The 24,979-nt window shown below is 37.5% G+C and overlaps 3 protein-coding genes and 10 non-coding genes across 15 annotated transcripts; 7 read left to right on the plus strand and 6 right to left on the minus strand.

Moving 5' to 3' along the window:
* Positions 1–291: 291 nt before the first annotated feature.
* Positions 292–3,171, plus strand: F43C9.1 (F-box domain-containing protein). The gene is made up of 8 exons (NM_076418.7): positions 292–396; positions 518–620; positions 804–932; positions 1,571–1,722; positions 1,766–1,853; positions 2,220–2,447; positions 2,625–2,798; positions 2,849–3,171. The coding sequence occupies exons 2-8, from the start codon at positions 525–527 to the stop codon at positions 2,942–2,944; spliced, it is 963 nt and encodes a 320-aa protein (NP_508819.1). The 5' UTR covers positions 292–396; positions 518–524; the 3' UTR covers positions 2,945–3,171.
* On the minus strand, positions 3,112–6,659 carry mig-13 (Abnormal cell migration protein 13; the record flags this gene model as incomplete). 2 transcript variants are annotated; one of them, NM_001029489.7, is made up of 8 exons in its annotated part: positions 3,112–3,601; positions 3,780–3,915; positions 4,744–4,884; positions 5,012–5,146; positions 5,505–5,648; positions 5,940–6,015; positions 6,063–6,310; positions 6,584–6,659. In NM_001029489.7, the coding sequence occupies 8 exons, from the start codon at positions 6,654–6,656 to the stop codon at positions 3,466–3,468; spliced, it is 1,089 nt and encodes a 362-aa protein (NP_001024660.1). The 2 variants fall into 2 exon arrangements, with proteins under 2 accessions (NP_001024660.1, NP_001024661.1); NM_001029490.5 differs by lacking the exon at positions 6,584–6,659 and having other exon boundaries at positions 3,466–3,601; positions 6,063–6,365.
* Positions 6,660–8,156: 1,497 nt separating this feature from the next.
* On the plus strand, positions 8,157–8,267 carry F43C9.8. Its single transcript, NR_070945.1, has one exon. It is a non-coding gene; the product is annotated as an Unclassified non-coding RNA F43C9.8 (non-coding RNA).
* Positions 8,268–11,347: 3,080 nt separating this feature from the next.
* Positions 11,348–11,432, minus strand: F43C9.6. Its single transcript, NR_070946.1, has one exon. It is a non-coding gene; the product is annotated as an Unclassified non-coding RNA F43C9.6 (non-coding RNA).
* A 1,578-nt stretch (positions 11,433–13,010) lies between these two features.
* On the minus strand, positions 13,011–18,553 carry ztf-16 (Zinc finger protein ztf-16; the record flags this gene model as incomplete). Of its 2 annotated transcripts, NM_001029680.6 has the most annotated exons (11): positions 18,466–18,553; positions 18,197–18,252; positions 17,808–17,952; positions 17,613–17,704; positions 16,834–16,902; positions 16,580–16,669; positions 15,459–15,683; positions 15,087–15,266; positions 14,893–15,018; positions 14,641–14,844; positions 13,011–13,889 (listed from the first exon to the last, which is right to left on the minus strand). In NM_001029680.6, the coding sequence occupies exons 1-11, from the start codon at positions 18,536–18,538 to the stop codon at positions 13,707–13,709; spliced, it is 1,443 nt and encodes a 480-aa protein (NP_001024851.1). In that variant the 5' UTR covers positions 18,539–18,553. The 2 variants fall into 2 exon arrangements, with proteins under 2 accessions (NP_001024851.1, NP_001024850.1); NM_001029679.5 differs by lacking the exon at positions 13,011–13,889 and having other exon boundaries at positions 14,557–14,844; positions 18,466–18,549.
* Positions 16,377–16,517, plus strand: R08E3.7. Its single transcript, NR_070947.1, has one exon. It is a non-coding gene; the product is annotated as an Unclassified non-coding RNA R08E3.7 (non-coding RNA).
* On the plus strand, positions 17,121–17,258 carry R08E3.6. Its single transcript, NR_070948.1, has one exon. It is a non-coding gene; the product is annotated as an Unclassified non-coding RNA R08E3.6 (non-coding RNA).
* A 1,285-nt stretch (positions 18,554–19,838) lies between the features above and the next one.
* Positions 19,839–20,117, plus strand: R08E3.5. The gene has a single exon (NR_070949.1). It is a non-coding gene; the product is annotated as an Unclassified non-coding RNA R08E3.5 (non-coding RNA).
* Positions 20,118–20,182: 65 nt separating this feature from the next.
* On the plus strand, positions 20,183–20,655 carry R08E3.11. Its single transcript, NR_070950.1, has one exon. It is a non-coding gene; the product is annotated as an Unclassified non-coding RNA R08E3.11 (non-coding RNA).
* On the minus strand, positions 20,192–20,334 carry R08E3.9. Its single transcript, NR_070951.1, has one exon. It is a non-coding gene; the product is annotated as an Unclassified non-coding RNA R08E3.9 (non-coding RNA).
* R08E3.12 lies at positions 20,389–20,655 on the minus strand. The gene has a single exon (NR_070952.1). It is a non-coding gene; the product is annotated as an Unclassified non-coding RNA R08E3.12 (non-coding RNA).
* A 2,119-nt stretch (positions 20,656–22,774) lies between these two features.
* On the plus strand, positions 22,775–22,978 carry R08E3.10. The gene has a single exon (NR_070953.1). It is a non-coding gene; the product is annotated as an Unclassified non-coding RNA R08E3.10 (non-coding RNA).
* R08E3.8 lies at positions 22,776–22,979 on the minus strand. The gene has a single exon (NR_070954.1). It is a non-coding gene; the product is annotated as an Unclassified non-coding RNA R08E3.8 (non-coding RNA).
* Positions 22,980–24,979: the final 2,000 nt, after the last annotated feature.

Here is a 24,979-nt window from a genome sequence, read left to right on the forward strand (position 1 = left end):
TCCAGGCTCGGTATACGATCACTCCAGAAACACATTCAACCTTCGCACCTGAAACATGTTTGTTGCAAAGATCATTTAACTCTTCCACAAACTTCGTTTTCAATGCTCGTACCAACAACTAGTAAACTTGATAGTAGACAGTTGAGAGCTTTTTTCACTCTCTGTATCACCTCGTTTCACTCTTTAAGACAAATGAGGCGTGTTCTCGTGTTTCGTTGAAAACCTCCTCGAAACAGCGAATGCAGCACTATTTAGAGAGGGTGCAAAATATAAAAGCTGCTGATAACGTTGCGATCAGATAGTGTTTCGAGTTCTCGTACAAGGAACAAACTTCACTGATATTCTATTCTTTGACAAATCTCGAGAAAAAAGGAATACCCTTTCAAAATTCAAACGGTGAGTCGTGTTAGACTTCTTTAAACTACATCCTGGAAGTAAATTTTGGTCACGCGTAAGAAAAAGTGCGTGATATACCTGTTTCGTGTGATAGCTTGTATTTTTCAAATATAATTTTCAGCCACACAATGTCGATGCATCAACTTCCTTCCGAAATGCTTAGATCAGTTTTTCAAAATGTCAATTCTCAAGACATTCCGAAGCTTCGAAGTGTGTGCCAAATGGTAAGATTTGGACTTTTTAAAAGAAAATATCCGTTCATGAAGCGCAACACCAGATGGCTTTACTTTAAGCCATATAAGATCTGGGGACTGTGGAGGAAGCTGGACTTGAACTTTTGACTTGCTAGCAACCACCACTACCACCTGAGCTATTCCAGATCATACCCAAAACTCTTTTTTTTTCAGTTCAACAGTGTCATCAAAGAGAACTACTGCTACCTGCCACGAGTTGCATACCTTGTCAAAATCTACTCGGTGAACGGAGAAATTATGATCGCGAACATGAAGTCCGGAGATATCAACGGAAGCACACAGGTGCGCAGTTTCAATCACTCATATGTTAGTTCCGGCTTAGAGTGCAGGGGAAACCCAAAACCCAAAACCAAAAAAAAAACTTATCAGAAATTGTGAATGCCCCAGTTTTTCTCCTATTCTCTTATCGTAACCCACTCAATTCGCTTTCATCCGACTGAAGCGCATTTTCGTTTTAATTTCACTCCGACAACAAGCGTTTATCAGTTTTGCGAAGTTGTTATCAAAATTGTCCTCTTTTATTATCACTTTTACTTTTTTGTCAACGAAACATGCACATTGACCATTCTCTGCCGCCAATCCTCATAGAAACCTGTGCTCTCTTACTGATCTTTTTTTTTTCAAATGAAAGTGACATGCGAGCACGTGCCTTTCACATAGTAGCACGGAGCCGATCGGGCGACCGATCGAAAGTGAGAGTACATGAGTGACCCTGATTAGGAAATGAAAGTTTTTTGGCATGCTGAAAATACCCGCGGTAAATAACGAAAGTGAATACTGAACATGAGAATCAGGAGATTATTTTCGAACGGAAAATATGCTGACAGCAGCACAACGTGCATCAAGCATGGCTGGCAAAAACCAATCTAAACCAAACTTCACGGCAGTGATAATAAGATAATAAAAGCCAACGATTACAGAATCTGTTTGATTTCGATTTCAATCACTGGAGGGAAATCGGAATTGTTGAGCTGGAGTTTGAGATCATCAATGAGTGTGATTCCATAAAAGTAGCAAAAGCGTTCACATTGATTCTACGTGAAATGATCAGAACTAGACAGTCACAATTAAGGTATACATAGATATATTTATAAAGATTCAGTTCTTCTTTTCAGAAAAATGGTTTTCACAAATGTCCGATTATCTGCCGATGTAGCCACAGAAGTCAAGCAACTTTTTGACATTGCGCTCTACCAATGCGAGGTATTATTTTGAACCGATGTGTTTTATTATTAAGTGATTGGTCAAGAAAGAAGTTTCAATAGCTCCCCCTATTTTCGAGACAAACAAAATTCACCTAACTCATTTCATGAGGGTGGACAAATTTTTGTCCGACCATGTAGTAAAACCGCTCTAGGTTACGGTACTCCTACCACATCTGTAACTATCAAAATCTGTAAAAATACATTGAAAAACCACGAATGGTGTCGGCTGCGCATTTACCAAAAGGAACGCGACGTTTTAGTTGCTTCATAAATTGAAGACCAGGATCTACGGAATATAACCTTAAATGTATGAATCTCGTAAAACTTCCTTGTTTCCCTAACGCTGAATAATTTAAAATTTCAGAATGTAACTGTGGAAAACTCGAATCTCCCAATCTCCTTCCACTCAGACAGTTTGAAATCTGCAAAGTTCGATCACTTCCGCTGGATTTCCTCTACTGGATCAAAAACTCTTCCCTCTGATATTATCCTCCGAAAGCTGCAAAATGACATGAAAAATGCAGTCAACAAGCGTTCGTTTTTGGCTGAAATGGACTCTGTCAGTGTTGAAGCTGCTTGCGATTTTGTTGAGGTTTGTTGTCATGCCGTTTTCTCTTTGTCACATGATCTTGATTTCAATTTATGATGTCTTTGGCAACTTTCACTTGTTGGCGGTAATATGTTATTTATTTGCTGATAAGTGACTGAGAAAGCGAAAGTGGACAATTTTTCCGCGATAAGCCGCGAAAAAAAATCGACAAAATTACAGGAATGGCTTCGTTTGCCCGTTGCGTCATTCTTCAATCTGTCGTTCCACAATTGCGATGAGACCTGGAAAACACGATTCTTGGAGGAATGTGAACGGCGCCATTTGACACATAACTATATGGAATTTCAGTCGAGAACGCACACGAATTCACACGTGAAAATCAGCTTCTCACAGGTACAATTTATATGGAGTAAAGTTCAAAGTTTAAATTCGGTGTTTTTCAGGACGCTAGTACGTGCTGCATTTGGCCAGTTTTTGACGTCCCTGCTCGCACCACGGGACAATCAGTTTGTTATGCCCGTTATTTCCGTGATTTCTAGACGGTTAGAAAAAGGATATATCTAGTCATTCAACATAATCATTTTGTTTTTTTTCTCCTGAATTTTATTCACTTTATTCATTTTATCAATTTTAGTATTGTAGGCGGGTTCCTTTTATTCATTTCTAGTCAGTCATCATATTCACTTTACTATGGTTTTTTCCTCATATATTACTCATTTATTAGAGTTAAACATATAAAAATACAAAAATAAACGAATTCAATGCGACTAAAAACGAAATATAATAAATAAATCATAAATCACGATGCAGTAAAGAAGATAATATCAACATCATATCAGCAATGAATACATTCCTTACTTTTGAATATGACAATTCAAATTGATACATATCAACACAGAATAACCGGAAAGATTAGAGGATGACGGGACAAATGTGGAGAGAGGAAAAAAGTGACGGAAAAGCTCAGTGAAGAAAAAAATACCACAACAGTATGCTCTATAACAACCCGAAAACTATATGCTACAATGTTAGAGAACGCTAGAAAATTAAAGAACAGATTTTAGAGTAGATTACGATGTACATCATTCCGAACATAGGTGTAATCTCCATTGATGTCGCTGTTCACACTGTAGTGATTTTGCATTCTGTTGCTCGAGTGGAATGCGCTCGTCTCGCTTGGCACCAGTGGACCCTCGCTGAAAAATTGAAAAATTGAAAAATCACGTAGCATTTGTAAATTTGAAAAAAAATTGACAAACACTTTTGCATGGGGTGTTCGCTAAAACTCAAGTACTAAAGTATAGTTGAAATTGCAAGATTTCTGCCATGCATGCAATTATCAAATAATAAAGCAAAATACCCAAAATAACTCACAAATGATGGTGCAACCTCGGAGTGTAACTACTAGCTGCTGACGGCGGCGGCATTTTTGGAGGAGATGGTGGATAAAACTGCGGTGGATCAGGCTTATAGTCCGTGGCAGTGGTAGTTGTAGTGTGAGATGAAGCACCTGAAATGTTAAAAAATTACAGTATAAAGTTAAGTTACGGTGAGTGTTTTAGGAAAATAACAGCACTGACGTTGTGGACCCACGATGCAAAGGAAATAGCGCACAGTGTGTCAACACAGTGTGCAAAACTGTTAATTTTTAATATGGAAAAAATTGCGGTTAAAATCAATTTTTATGCATCTTGTGCATCTTTGCTTACAAAAAAAAGGTGTAAAACCTATAAAATGCAATATTTTCAAATGTCTCAAATATTAATTTTTGGATTCGAAAATTAGCTTGTAGGTGGAGCGCCTAAATCTAAGTCTGTGTTTTCAACACACAAATTGAACCAAAAATACCGAATTTCGTAATAAAACTTTTTCAAATTCCTGAAAAAAAGTTAAGTTTTTGAGCTAAAATCTCAAATTTTGCCAACCTAAATTATCACCCTTTAATTCATATTTTGGTAATTTAATACATGTTGTTTCGTTGATTGAGAAGTTTTTCATTTGGTGGGATCAAAACATGATCCAATTGAGTGCACCAATAGACAGAAAATGGATCTCAATAATCGAATAACCGCATTTAAATCTATTGAAATATTTAATAACGGTTGAAAATTAAATTTTTTACAGATTACAGGATTCGGTAATTTTGGATCTAAAAAAAAAAGGTTTCAAATTTCGGTAGTTCACCTTTCAAGATGCTGAAGCCACAAGAAAATGATTTTGAACAAAACGTGTTTCCTTTTTTGAAATTAAGAATTCCTTGAAATTGAGGCCCATTGGGGCATTATGTGCTTATTGCGAATTAACTGTGTATGCGTTCTTTCAACGTTATATCGAATACCTTTAATAGGGATGGTACTCTTGAGACACTTGCACAAACAACAGACAAACATGATGAACCCGCAGAGTGACAGGATTATCGTCGCCGAGAACAACAATACGAAAACACCGCTGACAGTTGTCAATGGGTCCAGCTCGATATCTGCAATGCAACAACATCAAGTTAATTGACTGGATAAAGAGGATTGCCAATTTGCATATGTCTCCGTTTCATATGCAAAATTGAAGAGGTCTAGATAAAAATCAAAGTGAGAAGAATGTTGACATACTCTGACAATTGGCGGCCATCTGACGAGAGTGGATTAGGTCTTCGCCGTTTGAGCAGTCGGCGAACCGATCACACGCGGATTCGATGGGAATGCATTCTCCGTTGCCGCATGAGAATTCCCCGGTTACGCAGTTACCTGGAAGAAAATTTATTATTAGAATTCTTAATAATTCAAAAAATAACTTTCATATCTATTAACATTTTTGAAAAAAATGTTTTATGGCAATTCAAAGTTAGGCATAAAAGGGACTTTTTCGTATTGGTTTTTGATGCAAAAAAATCAGTCAATAGGTGCGCAAAAGTTTTTAAAACATGTTTTCAAAGCTTTTCTAGACTTTGAGTTAAACTATTTTGATTATTACGTCCATTTTAAATATAGCACAGCAGTGACCCAAATTAAAGGTGTCACTAAAACTTTTAAAAACATTTTATCATGATTTTTGGCTATTTTAGCACCATAGCAATAGTTTTTAATCATTCTTATGTGAACTTACCGGTTTTAGAAACCCGAAAGCTACCCCAGTGCAACTTGAATCCTTTCGAATTTGAGCCATTGGGATTTGAGTGCCACCAAAGTGTCAGTGCGTTATGTGAGCTTGTATTCAAAATGCGATTTTCAAAGTGTCCACAAAATTGTCCTGCAATTACCCAAGTACATCCACTTGATCATCACTCAATCTCCCCTCTAAACCAAACTGTTCATGCATCTGGCCATCTGGATTAGGGTCTCACGCCGACCACCCGGTTCAAATTAATTTGAGAACTGTCGAGAATGTGGGAACGTGACATAAATCACGTCAAGACATCATAATTCTATTAACAACATTCTTTGGATAAAAAGGCATGTAAAAAGTAACAAAATGTCGGCTCAGTTTGGAGATTACGCAACAAAAGCGGGGAGGGTCAAAGGCGGGAAAAGGGAAACCAACCGATTATCGGACCTGGCGATGTGATGTCATCGATGCGAGCAGGTGCATAGCTTTCCGGATCGAGTGTCGTTTCATGCTGAATAGAATTGAATGTCGGGATACCGAAAAGTTTTGTCGGCTTACATCAAAGACGTGCAAAGTGTCCTTTTCACAAGTTCTCGCGTTTTCGGTGCTGGCGACATCGAATTGCAATGCCCTCACGCGAATGCTATATCCAATCGGGGCAACTAGCATAAGAACGCAGTTTCTACTTGTGTTATACGGTTCTTGGCCGTATTTGGAATGAGAATAAAGAAGTCCCGAAAACCCAGTGAGCCGTCTGTCAAGTCTTGCTTTACACTCATTCCTACTGTCCAAACCGTCAAAGAAACCTGAATAAAAACATGTACTAGTAATGCTATCACTGAGAAAAATAATACATATCATAAAAAGTTGATGTCTACTGGGATAAAGTCTACACTACGTAATGTGTGTACGCTTTTATCTGATTTTGCCATAAATTGACGCAGAGTTTTCCCAATTCCAACTCTCATCCATCTTACTGATTCATATGGGAATAGAGGGGTGCGGTGGTGGTGGTTGACTAATATGGTTAAATTGTGATATATATCTTTCCGCTAGATTTCTTTAAAAACGGAACTTACTGGCAATGGGTTCAGCGGAGTAGGGCTTCCAGCATATTGAGAATAGGATGAGAGCTATGAGTAGTTTAGTCATTACCTGAAATTCTGAATTAAATGATAATTGAAGACAGCTAAAGGGGGGTTAATACTCAAATATTGTGGTAAAAGAGAAAAAATAGTCACACACAATATCACTTTACAGGTTGCTTGTAGGGAAATAGTGAAAATTAAAATAAAAAATTAGTTCTTTAATTTAAAGCCAAATAGTTGCAAACAGTCACTTTTTCATCATTGATAATTTTGGAAGTTGACCAAAAAGTGTTTTTCACAAATTTTATATTCTAATTATGTTGCAACTTGATTTGAACGTTTGTTATAAATTTCTCAAACTTTCAAAACGTTGCCAGAAACATTTTAAAGTTGTTTTCTAATAATTCTCTTTTATTTAGAATATTCTAAGTGTGCTTAGACGACATTTCCACTTACTGTAAGTACAGAAAAATGTTATGTTTTGACCACCTATATTTTTGGTTGTGAACTGGTGACCCAAAAAAAGAGAAGAAAACACCAAAAAAAAAGTGTGTGGATGCTTATGATGGACAATGACCTGAGGGAAGAGATCATAAAAGCAAATTTGCATACGATGAAGTGCGCAGTGCCACATAGACCTCTCCCTTGTTAGGTAAACACGTACACTCTACCTGGCAGTATGAGGCCCGACGCACACACAAGAAAATAACTATGAAGAATCAAAGCTCTACACGGATCGTCATTTTTCAAAATAGATGAGCGAGACCAACTAAAAGATGGTTTGTGAGAAAGAAAAAAAGAGCATCTATATTTCAAAACGGCACCTACTAAACATGTTGCACGATTTATGACTCCCTTGGCAAGTGTGGCAAGAGTGAAAGAGGGGGAAGAGAGTGCGCGGGAAGAGCGAGGTCCAGGAGTATGGTAGAAGAAGGCGAGGAGGAAAGAGAATCACAAGGAGTTTGAGGATCTCATTAGTCCCGCCCATTTACGTACAAAATGAAATTAATGAATTATTTCATAATAATTTGTCAAAATAAGGAATAAATTGAAATCTAGAAACTTTTTTTCATAATTCCTAGGCCAGGGAAAATAAAATACTACAAAAAATACATTAAAAAAGTTTTCAAAAAATTTTTAAATTTTTTTTGTGTATTCAAAAAGTCGTATAAACTCAGTTTTATCATAGTTTCAAACTATCATTATAATATAGCTGAAAACTTTTTTAAATGCACTAAACATACAAATTATTAGTTAGCTAGCTGCAAATAAAATTTAACAGTTTAATATATTTTTCGTTCAAAGTTTCGCTTCAGTTAGTATTGTATATTACAACTTTTTGTTAACCATCAGTCTTAGTAAGTTTTAACTGCCTGAAAATCTCAAAAGACCATACCAGTAAATTTCAAAAAATAGCAAAACCAACCCACTAGTTGGCAATAAATCATCAATAATTGTTCCCTGATAAGAGTGCTCAAAAAAACTTCTAGTGTGGTGATAACCAACGGGAATATTGCGTCGTTCACACCGCCTCTTGACTAAAAAAAGGCAAAGATAGGAGGAAGACAGAGGTTTCAATGAGGTTGAAGTGCTGCTCCAAACTGACGCCGAAGGCCACAAAAACACATCGATCATTTGGTGATTGAACAGATGAGCCTTATATGAACCGAGAAGACAGCAACCACCCGCCTCGCGCATTCACTATTCGGCCATTGAATATTCTACTATTGTGCGGGTCTTCTAAGTCTTTCGGACCTTTTGATCAGTTTTGTAGAAGAAGGGGGGGGGGTCTAATTTATCAAAATTACATTACTCAATGATGAACAATTTTTAGATCGAAAAATATTTTAATAAAATGATTGTAGCAATTTTTTATTATTATTTTAAGAGCTCACATATATTTCAAGCATCAATTTGATTCCAAATTAAATTCGGATACTCCAAAAATTTCGATTTTTATTTTAGGCGTTCTAGTGTGTGGGTCACTGACAGACACTGGAAACAGCTTCGATTAAAAAAACTTGAACTTATTCAAGATGCTGAAAAAGGCACATCAGTCTGTCAGTAAGAAAAAAAAATAAATTTTCAACATAATTTTTTTTAACTTTTCAAAATTCTGACATTTACAGTCAATATATCATTTGTGAGAAAGAAGCAAAATTTAAAAAATGAAGTGAAGTATTTTATTTTTCACAAATATTTTGCTTATTTATATTAAACATTTGATAGCAGCAAAACGTGCAAAAGTGCTGTAATTGTTTTCAAAGACTTCAAATTTTTCAGAAACGGTTGGCAATTTCCAAAAGTTAAAGCAAAATCTGAAGTATTAAAACCTTTTTTATTAAGAGTGTGAGATCTTGACTATCTAAAGCAAGACCATTGTTTTTTTAAATAATCACATAAAAAAGCTGACTAGAAAAAATAAGATTGTAATGAAAAACAGAAAAACCATCAGTCAAAGTATTGTTGTACAGTGTGTGCCGTCCTTAAGATTTTTTTAAACCTTACTATTTTTCAGAAATTGTCTAAAAATTCATTAATTTCGATTACAAATGCCAAAAAAATCCCCCACACTGACATCAGGTCAAAAGATGTTTTGAAATCAATTTAAAAAAATGAAAAAAAAACGTTTCTAGTTGGAATTGTGTATTCTCTACAGGACACAGAACAAAATATTGTCTTATTTATATTCTAATGAGACACTTGGGAACGTATGTGGAAAATTGAAGCAATTACTGAGATCATAACTCGACAGGTGACCACCACAAGCAGGTCATCTGTTAAGACAGTCTGTCACTCATCATCTCTTCCACCCTCTTTTCTTGCTCCTCCCTACATCTTCGGCACATTAACACTCAATCGTATGCTCATTTTCGAGAGTCAATTAATTAGGCCGACTGTCGTGACAAATCATTCGAATGTTGCGTTTCAAAAGCACATATTTCAACAAAATGGGCTGAAAGAGCCCGGGAGGGTCTTTCTTGTAACGTGTTTGTGTCGAGTGCATCGCCGGTGATTGATGAGAAAGAACGACGAGTCCGTCCCAAGAAGCAGCTCTTCTTCCTCGCCCATTGACAGTGTATCATTTGTGGGGAAGAAGCAAGAAAAGAAAATGAAGCACGTCTGTGTAAGCCCTAGTCATATATACCGGTTTGGTGGAGCAGAGAAGGAGATGAATAGAGTAAGAAAAAATTAAAATCAGACTACAAAGGACAGAGATAAAATGCAAACACAAAAGGACACCGTTTCTTTTTGTTCAACTACTTGTTAATCAATATGAATCAGTTTATTCACTAAATTGATAAAAGAACACGAAATGAGTAAAGATTCTCAAATAATGTACAAAAGGCAGCAACAGATGTGAACTTTTCAGAGCGCAACACATACAAGCGACGTTCGTTAGTAGTAGTAGATTGTAAAAAGTTCGTGTAACACTGCAGAGAAACTTAGTGTCAGGGTACCGACGTGGTCTGTTTTTGATGATTTTACAACTGGCACGACGGTGGTAACGCTAAAAAAATCTGGCAGTCAGATGCACAAAAAGTGGTCAGATTTACAACTCGGACTATACATTTGATCTCGAAACCGGTGGTGGTTTTATGAGCCCACCATTAGCACTATTAAGTTGATGAATCTAGTTGGTCGGGACAAATATATATATATATATATTAGTGCAGTATCTATTAGTCTTGCGCTTTTTACTGGGCTGAAAATTTATTTTAAAATTAGCATTAAAATTTTTTACAGATAAAATCGAACAGAAAACCGAATTTTTCGGCATAAAGAAACAAAAATGGCTGAAAATGGCTGAATGGAATACATTTCGCAAGAATTCAAATTTATTACGTATACGGTATTAACTTTTAGAAAAAGAGAGTTTGTAAAAAATACAAAAACCAAAAACTGCCGTTTTCGTCTTAATTAATGAGATAAGTGAGCTTGAAAATTATGGAAAATTGGAATTTCTGATCTAACACCCAAGAAAGTGCTTTTCGGATGAACAAGTTATTTGAAAAATACGCAGTTTTTGAGATTTTTCCTATTTTTCGATTTGTTAAAATAAATAAATAAATTTCTATAAGAAAAAAAAAAGATAATAAACAGTTTCACAAATAAAGTACAAAAAAATAATCTGTGCAAAAAAGTCAAATAGGCGCAAAATTTAAATTCAGTTTTCTATAAGTTTATTCGTTTTGTTTGTAATAATATGTATGATCAGTTTTTTTTCAAACAGAATTAGCCTGAGAGAAATTAAATCAAATTCCAAAAGTAAGACCAGGTTTTCCCATTAAACAAAAATATATAGAAGTTAAAATTAAAAACTGAAAAAAAAACAAAAATATATTACACAGAATTACTATGAAATTGTATTAGTGGAGAATACCCGCAAAAAGTGAGTTGTTTGAAAAATTTAATATATACAAACTTTTTCGAACGAAAACCAACGTTTCAAAAAGCGACCAATTAATTAAGAATATTGAGACAAATGTTAGCGCATCGTGAATCAGCTAAACGATCGTCATAAATTTTATGTTGCGGAAACGAGCTGCACTCGAAGAAACGAAGCGAGAGAACGAGCTGGCAGACGGGTCAGCTGCGAAAAGGGGGGATGATTGTTGTTTTGTGCAAAGAATGCTCTCAATCAGAGCACCGTGTCTATCATCTGGCTGTGTTAAAAACCATCGTTCAATCTTCCTGTCTCCTCGACTACTCCAAATCATCAATATTGTTTTGTTCAGTCAAAAACTTTCACTATTCGATTAGAATAAGATGAGTTTTTGTAGCTTACTTGTTTAATTAAGATTATCTCATAATCAACAACTGAGATTACAACAGATTAGAGGTCAAGGAAAGAAATGAAGTTGACAAATTTGCGTAACGATAATCAGTGTTTGGTCAGTTACGTAACGTACAGACTGAAGACTGAAGACTCGAGCAATCATGCGCAGAGTGTTACCTTGATTCTTATCATGATTTACGATAATTGTAATTATACTCCTATCTATCTCTGTATATTGAGGGAAACGAGAACCTCATGAACTGGCAGTGAAAAATGTGCTCTTCCACGAATACATTTTGTTGGTTGTCTAACAAAAACGCATTTATCAGAAAGTTGTTCTTCGGAAGCAGTTCTTCTCCCGCAAACTGATTTTTTTTCTCTAGCAAACTGTTAAGAGAATGTGGAAAGCAACTAGAAAAACGTAGCGAAAAAAAATTAAAATTATTGCAAACTGTTCAAGTCACATATTTCAACGCGATTAGTTACTGTGTCACAGCGGGATGTCAGCACAAAGGACATTAATTGAAATGTATGGAAAACTGAACAACGGCGTTGAAACATTGCGGGAAAATGAGATTCAGCAAGTGCAGTTTGTCAATTGAAGCTCAAACTTTGAAAAAGGAATGTAACGTTAAAACTTAAAAGTGAAGTAATGTATAATCAAAAAAAAAAAGTTTTATGATTTTCAAATTGTTCTATTTTCAAGTTTCTGTTCTTTCTGGGAATTTCCGTCGAAGATTGTTTTTTTATTTGTCGAAGATTGTTTTCCTATTGTTTTTTTTTGGAAAAAATTGAAAAAATTGAAAAAAAAAAGCAAACTTTGGAAAATTTTAAAACAATTTTTTACACTTCCGTCTTTGAGATTAAAAAATTTAATTAAAAAAAATAGTAATTCCTGGAAATTATCAAACTGAATATTCATAAAACGATATTTTAAAAAGCACCGGAATTTTTGTTTTTATTGTTTTCTGAATTTTTAAAATTCATAAAATGTAAAAATGTAACATTTGTTTATAGTTCAAAAAATATATTCAACAAAATTTTTTGAAAATTTTTTGTGCATAAAATTGTGAGGAAAAAATTGCAAAATTTCAGAATCCAGCAAGCTAATTTTTCATTCATCAAATTATGTGAATAAACATGAATTTTTAGGTTTAATGCGAAATTGTAAAAAAAATATGGCAAAAACTGGAAACTTCGCCAACCGTGTTTCTCAATCATGTTCTGTCAGATAACTGACGAAAGGCACCTGCAATTTGTGTTGTGATAGTTCTACTTTTTATCAATCTGCTAACAAATATAGATGCAGTTTGAAATAAAACAACAACCCATAAATAGTTCAAATGTCCTTACAAATGGCTATAAATAAAACTGATCTAGTAGTCGCTAATCTTGACAAAAATATGAGAAAGAGAGCCACTATTGTTGGTCCTGCAGAGCACAATGTTGATGCATTGGGTTCTTGGCAAGTCCCCGTGGGACACTGCCCAACTGAACCGGATTGTCCGTAGTGAGCAGCACACGACTCATAACCATATACGCTGGGCCAATGTCAATCACAGACTGCCTGCCAATCCATTTAGCCGTTTTCCTAGCCACCATGACTTTTTTCTAGTATTCTATTCTCCAGTATGTTTTCAACAAAATTTATTTTGAAATGGGAAGAAAATTGATGGGACAGTGGGACAGAGAGAAAGCTTGATAAAATTACTATTCTAATCGGAAAGAAATGTTTGGGATGGGTGGAACAGATAAGGAGGCCTTCAAAAATTCTGAATATCAGTTGAAGTTCACTAGTTTAAAATACATTCGAAGAAATCATTGAAATTGTACAAATTTTGATGAGGGGTGGTGGTGAGAAAGGAAAATAAAACACTAACAACAAAAACCTAACAATGCAAGGTTACGGAAAAAATTAACGGGTCCAAAATGACTTTTGACACGTGTGCAAATGAATTGAAACAAGATAGAGAGCAGAATCAGGAGAAGATGAAGAAAGTTTTTAAAAATGTAAATAATGATATTTGATGGTTTAATATTGATGAGAAATAGACAAAAACACGGGGCAAATACTTTTGATAGAGACAAAGAGCTGTTGAGAATCAATGAGAAGAAGCAGAATCATTCGTTGTTTCCCTGTTATGAAGAAAGAAAGTGACAAATAAAGAGGTAATCAGAATTGACTGTGAATATGCATCGAAAAAAACCGAAGAAAACCGAAAAAAAAAACAAAAATTAAAATGTGGATGAAAGAATGGGGGTGTTTTGGATTCGCTAGACTGACTACTAAAACTGAAAGGCAATCGGGGGGATATTTCTTGGATGATGGTGAATTCAGGCGGAAGTCGTTGCTTGAGTACTATGATCGGCAAAAATGACATGAGTAGTGAACATGTACTTCTCGCCGCACTGAGTTCCGCACAATGCGCATTTGAAAGGATCACCGTCCGAGTGAAGACTTTTATGGAGCAGGTACATTGTGTTGTCGTAGAACATCATTCCGCAATGACAGCATTCCTAAAATAATTCTAGAGTTAGATGCCATTAAATGAGTAACGGTTATGAGTGTTTTGAGTATATATACAGAAAGCGCACGAATTAACGAGCTTTGCAATGAAGTTTCTAACAGAAACTTTTTAAAAAGTTTTTTTTAATCGAAATTTGAATTTTTGAAAAAACCTGCCAAATTCTAGCTAAAAACTGCAGCAGTCCGAACTTTTTTTTGAATGGTATCAGCTGCTGCGAACCGGAAAAGGCAAAGGCCGGGCTTTTAGCTAAAATTAACTCTTTTTTTTTGAAATTTTTTGAGAAGTCTCATTGCAAAATGTTCAAAATACCTAAAACCTATAGTTTTCCTTTAAATTCAAATTTCGGAAGAGAAAGTTGATAGTTCTGATAAGGTGGGTGATGTAGAGAATCCATCATCCTTCAGATTTCAAAGAAAACTTGTGACATCTACGAGAAATTGAAAACCTCCTCATCAAACTATACATGGTGTAATGTTCGGTTTTTCTATCTCTTTTTTTAGATTTTTTCTCAAATGAGAACGTTCCGAAAGTTGCAACAAATTGGCAATCATTTAATCAGTCTATGTTTTTAAGGTTGATAAAACCAAATTTTGGCATCAACAAAGAAATGGATCAAAAGTCCCAATTTTTGGAAAAAAAAACTCTGTTGACGATGCTCACAATTCTAATTGCACTTCGAAAAAAGGTAAACAAAATGGTGACATTTTCAATAACAAGTTGTTATTAGCGATAACACATACCACATTCTCCTCGTCTTCTTTTTCGGGAGTCGGTGATTTCTCTTTTTCAGTTAACGAAAGTGATGACTCATTGGCTGGCGGCGAGTGCGACTGTTCACTCGGACTTGGAGCACTGACACTCACAGAGCTTGACGTCTGCTCTGACCAGAGTTGCACCTGATCCTGCTTCACAATCGCTGCCACTGCTGGAATGTTGTGAAGAGCCTGAAATGCAAAGGTTAATTAGCGAAAGTGTGAAGGTTTCATTGATACCGGCAATGGAATATTTGGAATGTTGAGCATTGGTCTTGGGATGTTTTCTCCGAATCCATTGAACTGGTTCATTTGGTTTAGACACATCAACAAAATATCTGGGTTAGCCATAGGGAAGCTTGGTGGCTGAAAATAAAACCATGGAATCATGGAAATGCTTTTTATTCAAAAAGAAACGAAAGAAAGATTCTTACAATTTTGTCGAATTCAGAACTTGTGGAGTTATCGGAGGTGTCGGTGTTTGGAGGGCTAAACTCTGATTTCACCATTCTTTGCAACTGTTCTGTTATGCTCATGTTCGCAGGATCCATTGGCAAAGCATTTCCATTCGACAGCTTCTTCCTTTTTGGCGTGTTTTCTTTTTTCGGAGAAGACTGAAAATCAGAATGAGAAATAAGAGTTCACGTTCAGGATATCACATGATGAGAGAGATTCCACGGAAAGTGCGTCTCTTGGGGCAACCGAATTAAGCTCCGAGAACGAGAAAAACATCACCTAATAAGGCTCAGGTTCTGCTCGCTAATCATGTGTTACGTTTCCGTGTAATCTGAAGTTACATCTCTTACCTCAGAATCGTCATGTCTTGTCTGGAAATGAAGGAGAAGACGTCGCGAATTGGCGAACATCAAATTACATCGCTTACATGACGCGGGATTTGTTGACGAAATTGTGTGCGTTTCTTCCAAGTGTGCTCGGAGTGCATTGTGCTGACTAAACTGCATGTTACATTGTGATACTGGACAGTCGAAACCAAAACCCGTTTTGATATGTGTCATTGAATGCTCTTGCATCTGAAAGTTATAGGTTTATTTTAAGTTACATGTTTAAAACATGACTACGGTATGTTTTTAACATCTAAAAATCGGTTTTCACTTTCACACAATATTACAATTTACAATTTTCTCTGGTTTTCTCCTCGCCCCGCAACCTTTGTCTTTCATTATAAAAACCCCTTTTGATGCGAGCGAGGGTGATGGCTTTCAACTTTTCGGGAACCAATCAGAGACGCAGCTAGAACAAAAAAAAAACCGCCGACGGTTGGTATTTCTTCTTTTTTTTACTGATTGGCCCTGGGGGTAAGGTACACAGTAAAGAGCGGCAAAAATATGGAGACATCGAGAAGATGCTAGAAGGTAGGATGGGAGGTAGGATCTTCCGAAGAAAATGCGCGTGCTATCGTCAAGGTCTTTTACTTCTCATCTTCACCAACGTCGTCGGATAGTATGAAGAATCGGAGAAGAAAGACGCGCCAACCGTTTTCATATTCGACGGCATAACCTGACACCAATACCGTCAAATTGGTTCCCCCCGATTTTCCTGTTTTCTTCAGGCTCGTCGACCTTCAAGAACGGTTTTGGGCAAACAGATATCATCAGAGCGCTTGAAGAAATGGTTGATGGGCACTGCGGCAGTTCCCTGCCATCCATGGAAGAGACTCTTCTTATTTCCGGGAAAGTGAAAATATCCAAATTGAAAACGACCTTCAGGCGGCAATCCGCCGCCTCCTTCTTCCCTCAATTTCCCTTTCCTTACGGGAGATCAGTTTCACTTTCCATTTGATTACGTAAATTGAAGATAAAACACGATTTTTGAGTTACGGAAGGCGGCAGCGGCTTCTTACGCAACAGCCGTTAAATGGTGGGGCTAGGAGGTGGAGGGTAATAAAAAATATGCCAGACAAGCATACCTGATCTTTCCTGAAAAATCGTTTTTTGCAAAAACGACACTCGTATGGCTTCACACCGCTGTGGCGCATCCGATGACGATGCATGTTAGCCTGAAAACGCAACATTGATAAACCACAGGAAGAAAGTGAAAAGGGAATCAAAGAAGAAGATCAATCAGCACGATAACCATACTTGGAAAATCCAAATGATTCAAAAGTTGTCGAGTGTTTGAAAACCAGATTCCGATTCAGAAAATGTTTTAAAAATTGCTCACCTTCTGGCTGAACTGCATTTTACAGATGTCGCATTGGTACATTTGGCCTTGATGGCGTTCATGCGCTTCCTGAAATGTTCAAGAATCTTCACTGGTATGTCATGTGATTTCTAAGGTCATCACGTTTTTTGTACTGCCCCCGTATCTGGTCTTCCCGTTTCTTTTTCCAAAAACGCCTCTTTTTCCTCCCATCTTCTTCCACCCATCCCAATCTCTACCGCTTGATGTCACTACATAACCGAAAAAGGGAAAATCTATGTTTTTTTTGGTTTGGTTTCTCGGAAGATTCTGCCTTAACCAATTAGTATGACACCGGCTCACATGAAAGGCAACATCCTTAAGAAGAAAAGCCAATATATGAGGAGCCTGCCTCCTTCTCCCATACCACTCCACTACTACTCATCCCGATGACCGTTCGGGAAGTGATGGGATTGGCCGTCGGAACAAAAAACAGTAGGGTCAAGTGAGAGACGCAGTTAACTGGACAGTAGATAGAAAGTAAACAGTAGTTTGTGAGAAAAGCGGCATGGAGCGAGTGGGAGAAGAGAAAAGGTTCACGGAGTGTTGACTTACAGGACCCACCTTACAAGGAATTGATGAAAAGTGGAAAAGAGGGAAATTGAAAAGACTTTCATATCCATCAACAGATTTACATGCTAAAATTAATTTGTACCCTTGGGAACATGCGTAATAATGTACTGAAAGTATCTTTCACTCTTCCGTCACCTATAGAACAAGAGAATGCTTTCAAGAAAACGGGTAAAAATCCTTGAACCTACCAAGTGGCTTTTCATGTGTTGCGACATACAAGTGGTGAAATTACAGTGCGGGCAAACGTGAACCGTCTTTTGTCCTTTGGTGCCTGGTTCTTCTGAAATTTTTAGGTTTCACAATTGCATATTGGTACTTGGTAATTAACCATCAATAGAAATACATTCCAGTGTGTAAGAAAATGCAATTCAAAGAAAACTTACTTTTGATGAGAGTGTTTGTGATTTCTGTTATCGAAATGTGATGTTCAAGATGTTCATCCGAGTCCGGACTCGGCGTTGGATCTGAAGGGGGCGTGGACCGTGGCGACGGCGTGGACGACTGAATACCATCTCCCCACTCGATTGTCTGAAAAGCCTTGGTCTCAATGTTTCTAACGAGTCTCAGGGGGCATGTCTGGAAGACGTGTTACAACGTCACATCCAACATCCCTCCCCTCTTCATTTTTTCCACGTTCTGTTGTTCCCTCACATATCTTCTCTACCTCTGGCACTAATTAGGCAAATATGGCATTATGACGCAACCTTTTTTCTATATCTCTCACTCACACGCTCTCACTCTTCTGGATGAATTTTACTCTCCCATAACATACCTGCGAGTTAGACATTTCTCCGCTTGAAGACCTGCTGTGCTCGTTTTCGTGCTTCTCTGCAAAAAAAAAGTATTAGGGGGTAATGTTGCTAAATGTGAAACGCAATAGAAGCGGGTTAGTTAATGGGTTGAAGCGCTCACTAAACCGCTACAAATCCGAATTTTTACGGGTTTGTCTCCGTTCTAAGATGAAAAAAAGATGGACAAAGCGCGGGTAGGTGGATGTTTCAAACGAATTGGCATTCATGTATCACCGAACAGGTTGGTTACCTATATGTCCTTGAAACTCGGAAAATACAGTAGTCGTGAATCCGCATTCTGTGCAAGCGTTCAGTTCATCCATTGTTGAGATCACTGAAATGATAACCATAGCAAAATGAAAAACCCTGACAGGGAATATCTGGTAATGAGACGAAAATGGGCGACAAAAAGAAGAACAACGAGGAAAAATAGGGGAAAAAAGCGAGGAATATGGCACGACGAGACTTGCACACAATAATCAGGTGTGTTTACGGATGGCAGAAGATAAGAAAGGAAATGTATAGGAAATGGTAACAGGCGGATATAGGAATATATGGGAAAATTGGAAAATGGAAATACTAAGAGTGACTGGAAAAATATGTATTATCGGAGCGAAAAAAGCGGAGGAGGGGGAAAAGGAGGAGCCGGATCCATAGGTATGATCACATTGACAAGCATTTACAACGGCTCGCCAAATTACTGGTTACGCGCCTGGATACGAATTTGGGGAGTAGGCAGTAATTTATGGATAGCCAGCTTCTTTAGCAACCACTGCGAGTTGGACTTGTTATGAGTGTGTTTGATTTAGCGAGAGCCTGGTCCACGGTTTTGAGAGCAGCTAGGTGACCTCGCCTAGTTGTTTGTCGTCTCGCGGCGGCGGAGGCGAAGAAGGACCGAGATACGGTTTCCGGGTTTGGCCAAACATCTCAACCCGATGCCTCCCCGTGTACTCCATAAGCTGCTTCTCCGGATTTGACTTGCACTCATAGCGACGAGCTACTGTGTGCTTACTATATTTGTAAGAGAAGTGGTAAAGTGTGTATTCGCTGGGCAGTAGGTATCTTACGGACCTTTACGAGGAGCAATAAGAAAAAAAAGTTGATGAACATTAAAAAAAACAGGAGGAACTAATATGGATTAATTATCGCATCCAGACATGGTGTGTAAGATACGAAACATCAAAACATATATACTATTACACAAAATTTGCATCATAAACACGAAAAAGAGATTTGATGGATTGGGTGGATAGGGTAAAAATGTTATAAAATGAAAATTTTCAATGATCAAAATCTGAAACCAGCACAAAAATAAGATTCAGGAACCTGAGAAAAAAGAACAGGATCTCAAGGAAGGCAAAGTAATGCCAGGTGGATTATAGCACAATTATGTTGATGATTGCATGGCTGTGTGTCTATACTGGATTACTGTCAATTGCGCGTAACCACCACTACAAGTTCGAGACTAGCAGGAAGGTGGTCTAGATGGACAGATGGTGCTAACAGGTAATTGAGATGGGTGAAGTGACTGGAGAGCAAACTCGCATCTAGTATGACGTTACGTTTGCGGAGGAGAACGGTAAGATTGCGATACATAAATCTAGGTTCTATGTTTTAGGTTCTAGGATAGGAAGAGAAATTTGGGGTGTGAGGAATGGTGGGGAGCAAATATGGAGTGAAGGAATCTCTGGGGGTGGGGCACCGCAGGCATTGGATACGGTAGAACTAAAAGTGCAAAAGCTGGCAAACTGATATGGGGCGGATTACACCTGGGGGTGGCAGGGCGGAAAAACGACTTTACGCGGATGGCAATGAAAAAATGAGATGGCGGGGATCGAGGGGGGGAGGAGGTGACGGTTTCTGAATGGCATTTACAAGAAGAGAGAAAGGGGGTGAGATAGTGCGTGTGTCGCGGGGTGCCAAACAAGCTTTTTTGGGAATACGATGAAGAAAAAAGAAGAAAAACGATGTAGAAGAAGAAACTGTCGATGGCAGCAGCAGCGGCAGTGGCGGCAGGCAGCAACGGGCATCATCTCTATCTGTCGCCCGGGGGCGCAAGATGTAAAGAAAAAATCGAGCTGCGCGCACCTCATCAGAAAAACGCAGCGCCCACCCCCACACACACACACACACTCACACCGTTTCGTTCGGAAGAAAGAGAATGAAAAAATTGGAGAGAAGGCACTGGGGGAGAGGGGATGCCGTTGCGGGTGGCCTAGAAGGTCGGCAAGGTTAAAGTGAAGACGACGGGATCTTTTCAGACCATACTAGCTGCAGCAGGGAGACTTCCTCCCTCTCCGCACTATGTCTCCTCCTTACGATGGAGAAAAAAACCCGGTTTTTTGTGGCAGTGAGAAGAGCGTCTGGAACATAGTAATGACCTTCCAATAGATAAGGCATGTGGAATTACAATTGGATGAACATTTGGGAAAACGTCAAATGTAGATAAAAAATTGGAGGGAGAACAAGTGATTTTGACGATCTCGTGGTTTTCCAAGGATTATATATCATTCTAACATTATCTCTGTGGTTTTTTGTCCGTTCGGAAATGTTACAAAATTAGAAGACAAGGATGTTAGGAGAAGGTGTGAATGCTTGCATATGTGTCTTCTTCCTGTATGTTTTGTTGTTTCGTCTGAACGTATGATCAAGTCAAACATCTACAGTGTCACGAAGATTTTAGTTCCGAAATTGATTTTAATTTTCATGTTTTCAATTTGTTTTGATCTTTAATGAGTTATGAGAGCACCAAATTCACAAAAAGTACAATAATGTTTCAATAACCTTGGAAAACGACGTGAAATTTTTTAGGATGATAACCAAAAAAACAGGAATTGAAAAATTGACACTTTAGGTACCGACATACGTCCTCTCATCAAGAACCTTGGATTAGGAAAGAGATAGTGTGTATGAAATGTGAAGAGTGAGTCACGGAAAAAGAAATACAACTTAAAAATGAAATCAAGTATCCAGAAAAAATGTATCGAGAAGACAGCGAGACGCGAATTCATTGATTTTATTGAGTCAAGGACTAAAAAGAATTAAAAAAGCAATGGCCGTCGGATTTGATTATTCCGATTTGTGGAAGTTTCGGCTGCCCTGCGTTTTTTGATTGATAACTCTGGATAATTCGTCAGTTCTCTCTCTCGGCTTCTCTTTTAGTTTCAGCCTCAATTTCAAATCAAATTTTCGGAAAACCAGAGTCGAGATAACTCATGTCAAGGAATAGGTGGGAGGATAAATACGATGGTTATAACGGTCGAATGAGCAAGTTGGCAACGAGCTCATTAGCGACCGGAAAAGCAAAGGTATCAGTTTCGACGAATCTTCTATGCTATGGAGCTATTATGATGACTTGCCATCCATAGTGGGTGGAGCGACATGAAAAAAGAAACTACTTCAAGGTATGATAAGTTGACGAAAGCCTTGTGATAAATTCTTTGAAGCTACCGAAAGTGAATCATGGACCGCGAGTGGTTTGTCAAAACTCGGGCGCGAACATCAAAGGCGCCATCTGTTAAGAGGAACATCGAGATATTTGCAAGTATTAAGCATATTTATATAAGAAGGTCAAGTAAGTAGTTAGCGGAGAACACGTACATTTTACATGAAACACTGAAATTTAAACTTATCTAGATTAGGTTTCAGAAAGAAGGATTCCACCAGGGAATCCCGTAATCTTAAGATGGCCGATTGTCTTAAAACGGATGTCATTTGAAAGCTTAGATTGTGAACTGCAAGAAAAAAAACGATTTTCATTTTTGCCCAAAAAAAGTCTAGAACCCCCTCTGAGTTCTGCAAAATCCGAATATAGATTGACTTTGCTATCTCTCCAGAAATATACATCATTGAAAAGTTTTCAACTAGAAAAATTGTTGAACGTGTACTGATTACCAACTTTCTAGTTGGAAATTTTGCTACAACTGTTTTATCAGCGTGAAAAATTCAACAGTCTTGAATCTTGAAATCTTGAAAGATTTTGCAAAATTTTCAATTGGAATGTTGTATTGTTAGTTGACAATTTTATTATTTTCTGCATTTTTTGGATAGCCAAAGCCAGCGAATACTTGATTATTAGAAAATTAGATAGACATATCTTATTGGTTCCCAATTTTTTTGGGCAAAAGTGAAAGTCAAACTCTTACGGCTTAACATATTAGCTCTCAAATTACATACGTTTCAAGCTAAGTTACGGGGTTTTTTAGGTGAGGAAAAATAAACGGCCAAGTCAAGTTCTCAAAGGAATATCCGACATTATGAAATAATTGTTCTCGGCAAGACTACAACTCACGTTACAATTGGAATACGATATATATTACAGCTGCTAGTTGGAATAAACAAATTTTGCCAAACGAGCAGCTACGGTCCGTGTCTGTTGGAGCTAAGTAGATAACAAGGCAGAGCTCGTAAAATCGGCACTTGATGGCAGCTGTGGTGGCGGCACTGTTTTTTTTTCAGAGACCAGCTATAGCTAGAATATTTTTGACAGTAGTGAGGCAGAACTGGGATATGAATGAAATATCGGGACGATGTGAGCGATCCATTCTTTATTTTCCACAGAACATGATCGTGTACCGTAATCCGTAGGCGGTTATGGCTGGCCGAACAATCCGTGCCACAGGCTGGAGAGAGAGGGAGCGTACAAGTATACTTGTGCAGTTTGCGGTGTATGAGCGAGGGATTTTGAGGATTATCCGTCCTGTAGTGCGTCCCAACCACCACTCGCTTTTGGGAGACACTTAACAATCGGTCCGAATCCGAAATCCGACTGGAAACTGTTCGGCATATACCAGTTATAAATGAATCCGAATCCGGCGGATTTTCGGTTGAAAACGAACCGAAACGTCGCGTCGGAGAACATTGTTTCAATAAAGCTGCCGTTCGGTGTTCCAATGAAAAGTTGAGGAAAAATTGAGACTGTCTGAATCAAAAAAAGGGAATCAAAAACGGGGGTGCATGCGTTTATTGGCGTGAGAGCCGGAAATTAAATTGGATCGGCAAATTGGGCCACGAAAACAATAACGCACATTCGGATATTCAGACCGTGCCAATAAAAATGAAGGGAGCAAAAGTACAATTGTAAATAGCTATTGCCGATTAATTGGAATCACGTGAGTTGGAATCAGTCTTATTGGAAAATAACAGGAATCTCTTGAAGTGGGGCTTTTCAAATGAAGTTAACTAAACATTTAAGTTGCTCACTTTACCGCCTCGATGTTTAAAACTACAGTACTCTCTAAAGGCGCACAGCTTTTCCCAAGTCCCACAAGTTTGTCTAGCCGAGACCCGTTTTTTTGTGCAAAAATCTCAAAATTTAGCGTCTGGGTAATAACAACATTGTCACATGTTAACTAGTGTCCTTTAAAAATACTAAAAATTAGAAAGGGTTTCAGAACATTGCTCGAGAGAAGTTTCAAATGACAATGTGGTAATTTAGACTTGAAAATTAGGGCCTAAATGTTTTAATTTTTTCAAATGATCAAGGTCCAAAATACCTGAAAAAATGTTCATTCAGAAGATTTTAACATTAAAATTAAAACGTATTTCGGTATAGATTGATCTCGCTATAAAATAGTTGACGAACTTTAGAAAATTCAAATTACAGAAGGCCCAAAAAACCTACAAAATGACAGGTAAGAAAAAAAATCCAAAACTGCTGCCAATCCAGAAAACGCTAAAGACACAAACAGTATTGCCATAAAACCGAGTAGGGGTAATCCATAAATCTGACAGATTTACAAATACCTTTATGATCGCTGGTGGATCAGAGCACTCAATCGACTGGGGATTACTGTTCTGCTCTTTGTCTATGTTTTGGCTCAATCTTCTCCAGCTGAGACCTAGCCAGCAGGTGCCACTATGAAACCACGAAAACATCAAAATTTTGAAATCGATAGTAGTTGTTTTCGCCAAAAAATGTACGGCCGCAAAAATATTGTACTCATAGAGTAAACTGACCTTTTACGGGTCGCCAACACATCCAGCTGTTCACTTTACGACCTTTTTCACACTTGTCGTCATTCCCACTATGGATGTTGTAAATCTGGCAGCGTAATAATGTAAATACACTAGAGTTCATTGATTCGGCGGAGATTTTTCAATTATCACTCTAGTGAGTCATAGAATTCTATTAACGTTTTGCATAACTGAAACTAGAAAAATTTTAAACAACATGCAAATTGTTTAGTAAATTCGGTTTTTCAGGACATCCATGCAATTGCCTTTTTGTGGGATTCTCTTTCTTAAGAGTTTTGCTTTTAATAGTTCCAAACAACTTATTGAAACAAACAATAACGGAAAATGTGAGAATATGGTTGCGATTGAGCAAATTTGAATTAAAATATCAAAAATGCAGACAAATGAATCAGACTCTAATTGGAACTTATATCCCCAAGAGACAATATTCCGCACTAATTTGTTTCTCTGGATCATGCTGTTCTTTTGAGTTTTCAACCAAACTGGAAATTGTCCAAACTATAAATGTATGCAGAAAATGCAATTTTTAATTCAATTGATGTCCATAACATATATTCGAGGCGGAGTTTTTCTCGAATTTCAGTGAAGTATAAGAAAAATTCTACCACAAAAAATATTTTACCTGTAAATCTGACTTTTGGTAATTAGTATTTTCAAAATATTTAGTAATGGAAACTTTTGACAAAAAAAAACTGAAAGTATAGCGACTGAGGAGCGTTTAAGACTTGAAAACACTAGGAATAAAATTCTGTTAGGAATTTTGCGGGCCTTATTTTTCAGGTCGGCTT

This window comes from Caenorhabditis elegans, chromosome X (genome assembly GCF_000002985.6).
Source record: "Caenorhabditis elegans chromosome X".
NCBI lineage: Eukaryota > Metazoa > Nematoda > Chromadorea > Rhabditida > Rhabditidae > Caenorhabditis > Caenorhabditis elegans.

What these genes read in the sequence shown, in the direction of transcription:
- F43C9.1 (NM_076418.7), top strand. Translation starts at nt 525, where the DNA reads ATGTCGATGCATCAACTTCCTTCCGAAATGCTTAGATCAGTTTTTCAA. An exon ending in ACTAGACAGTCACAATTAAG is followed by an intron (nt 1,723 to 1,765) that starts GTATACATAGAT and finishes TCTTCTTTTCAG; the next exon opens with AAAAATGGTTTTCACAAATG. An exon ending in TTGCGCTCTACCAATGCGAG is followed by an intron (nt 1,854 to 2,219) that starts GTATTATTTTGA and finishes TTAAAATTTCAG; the next exon opens with AATGTAACTGTGGAAAACTC.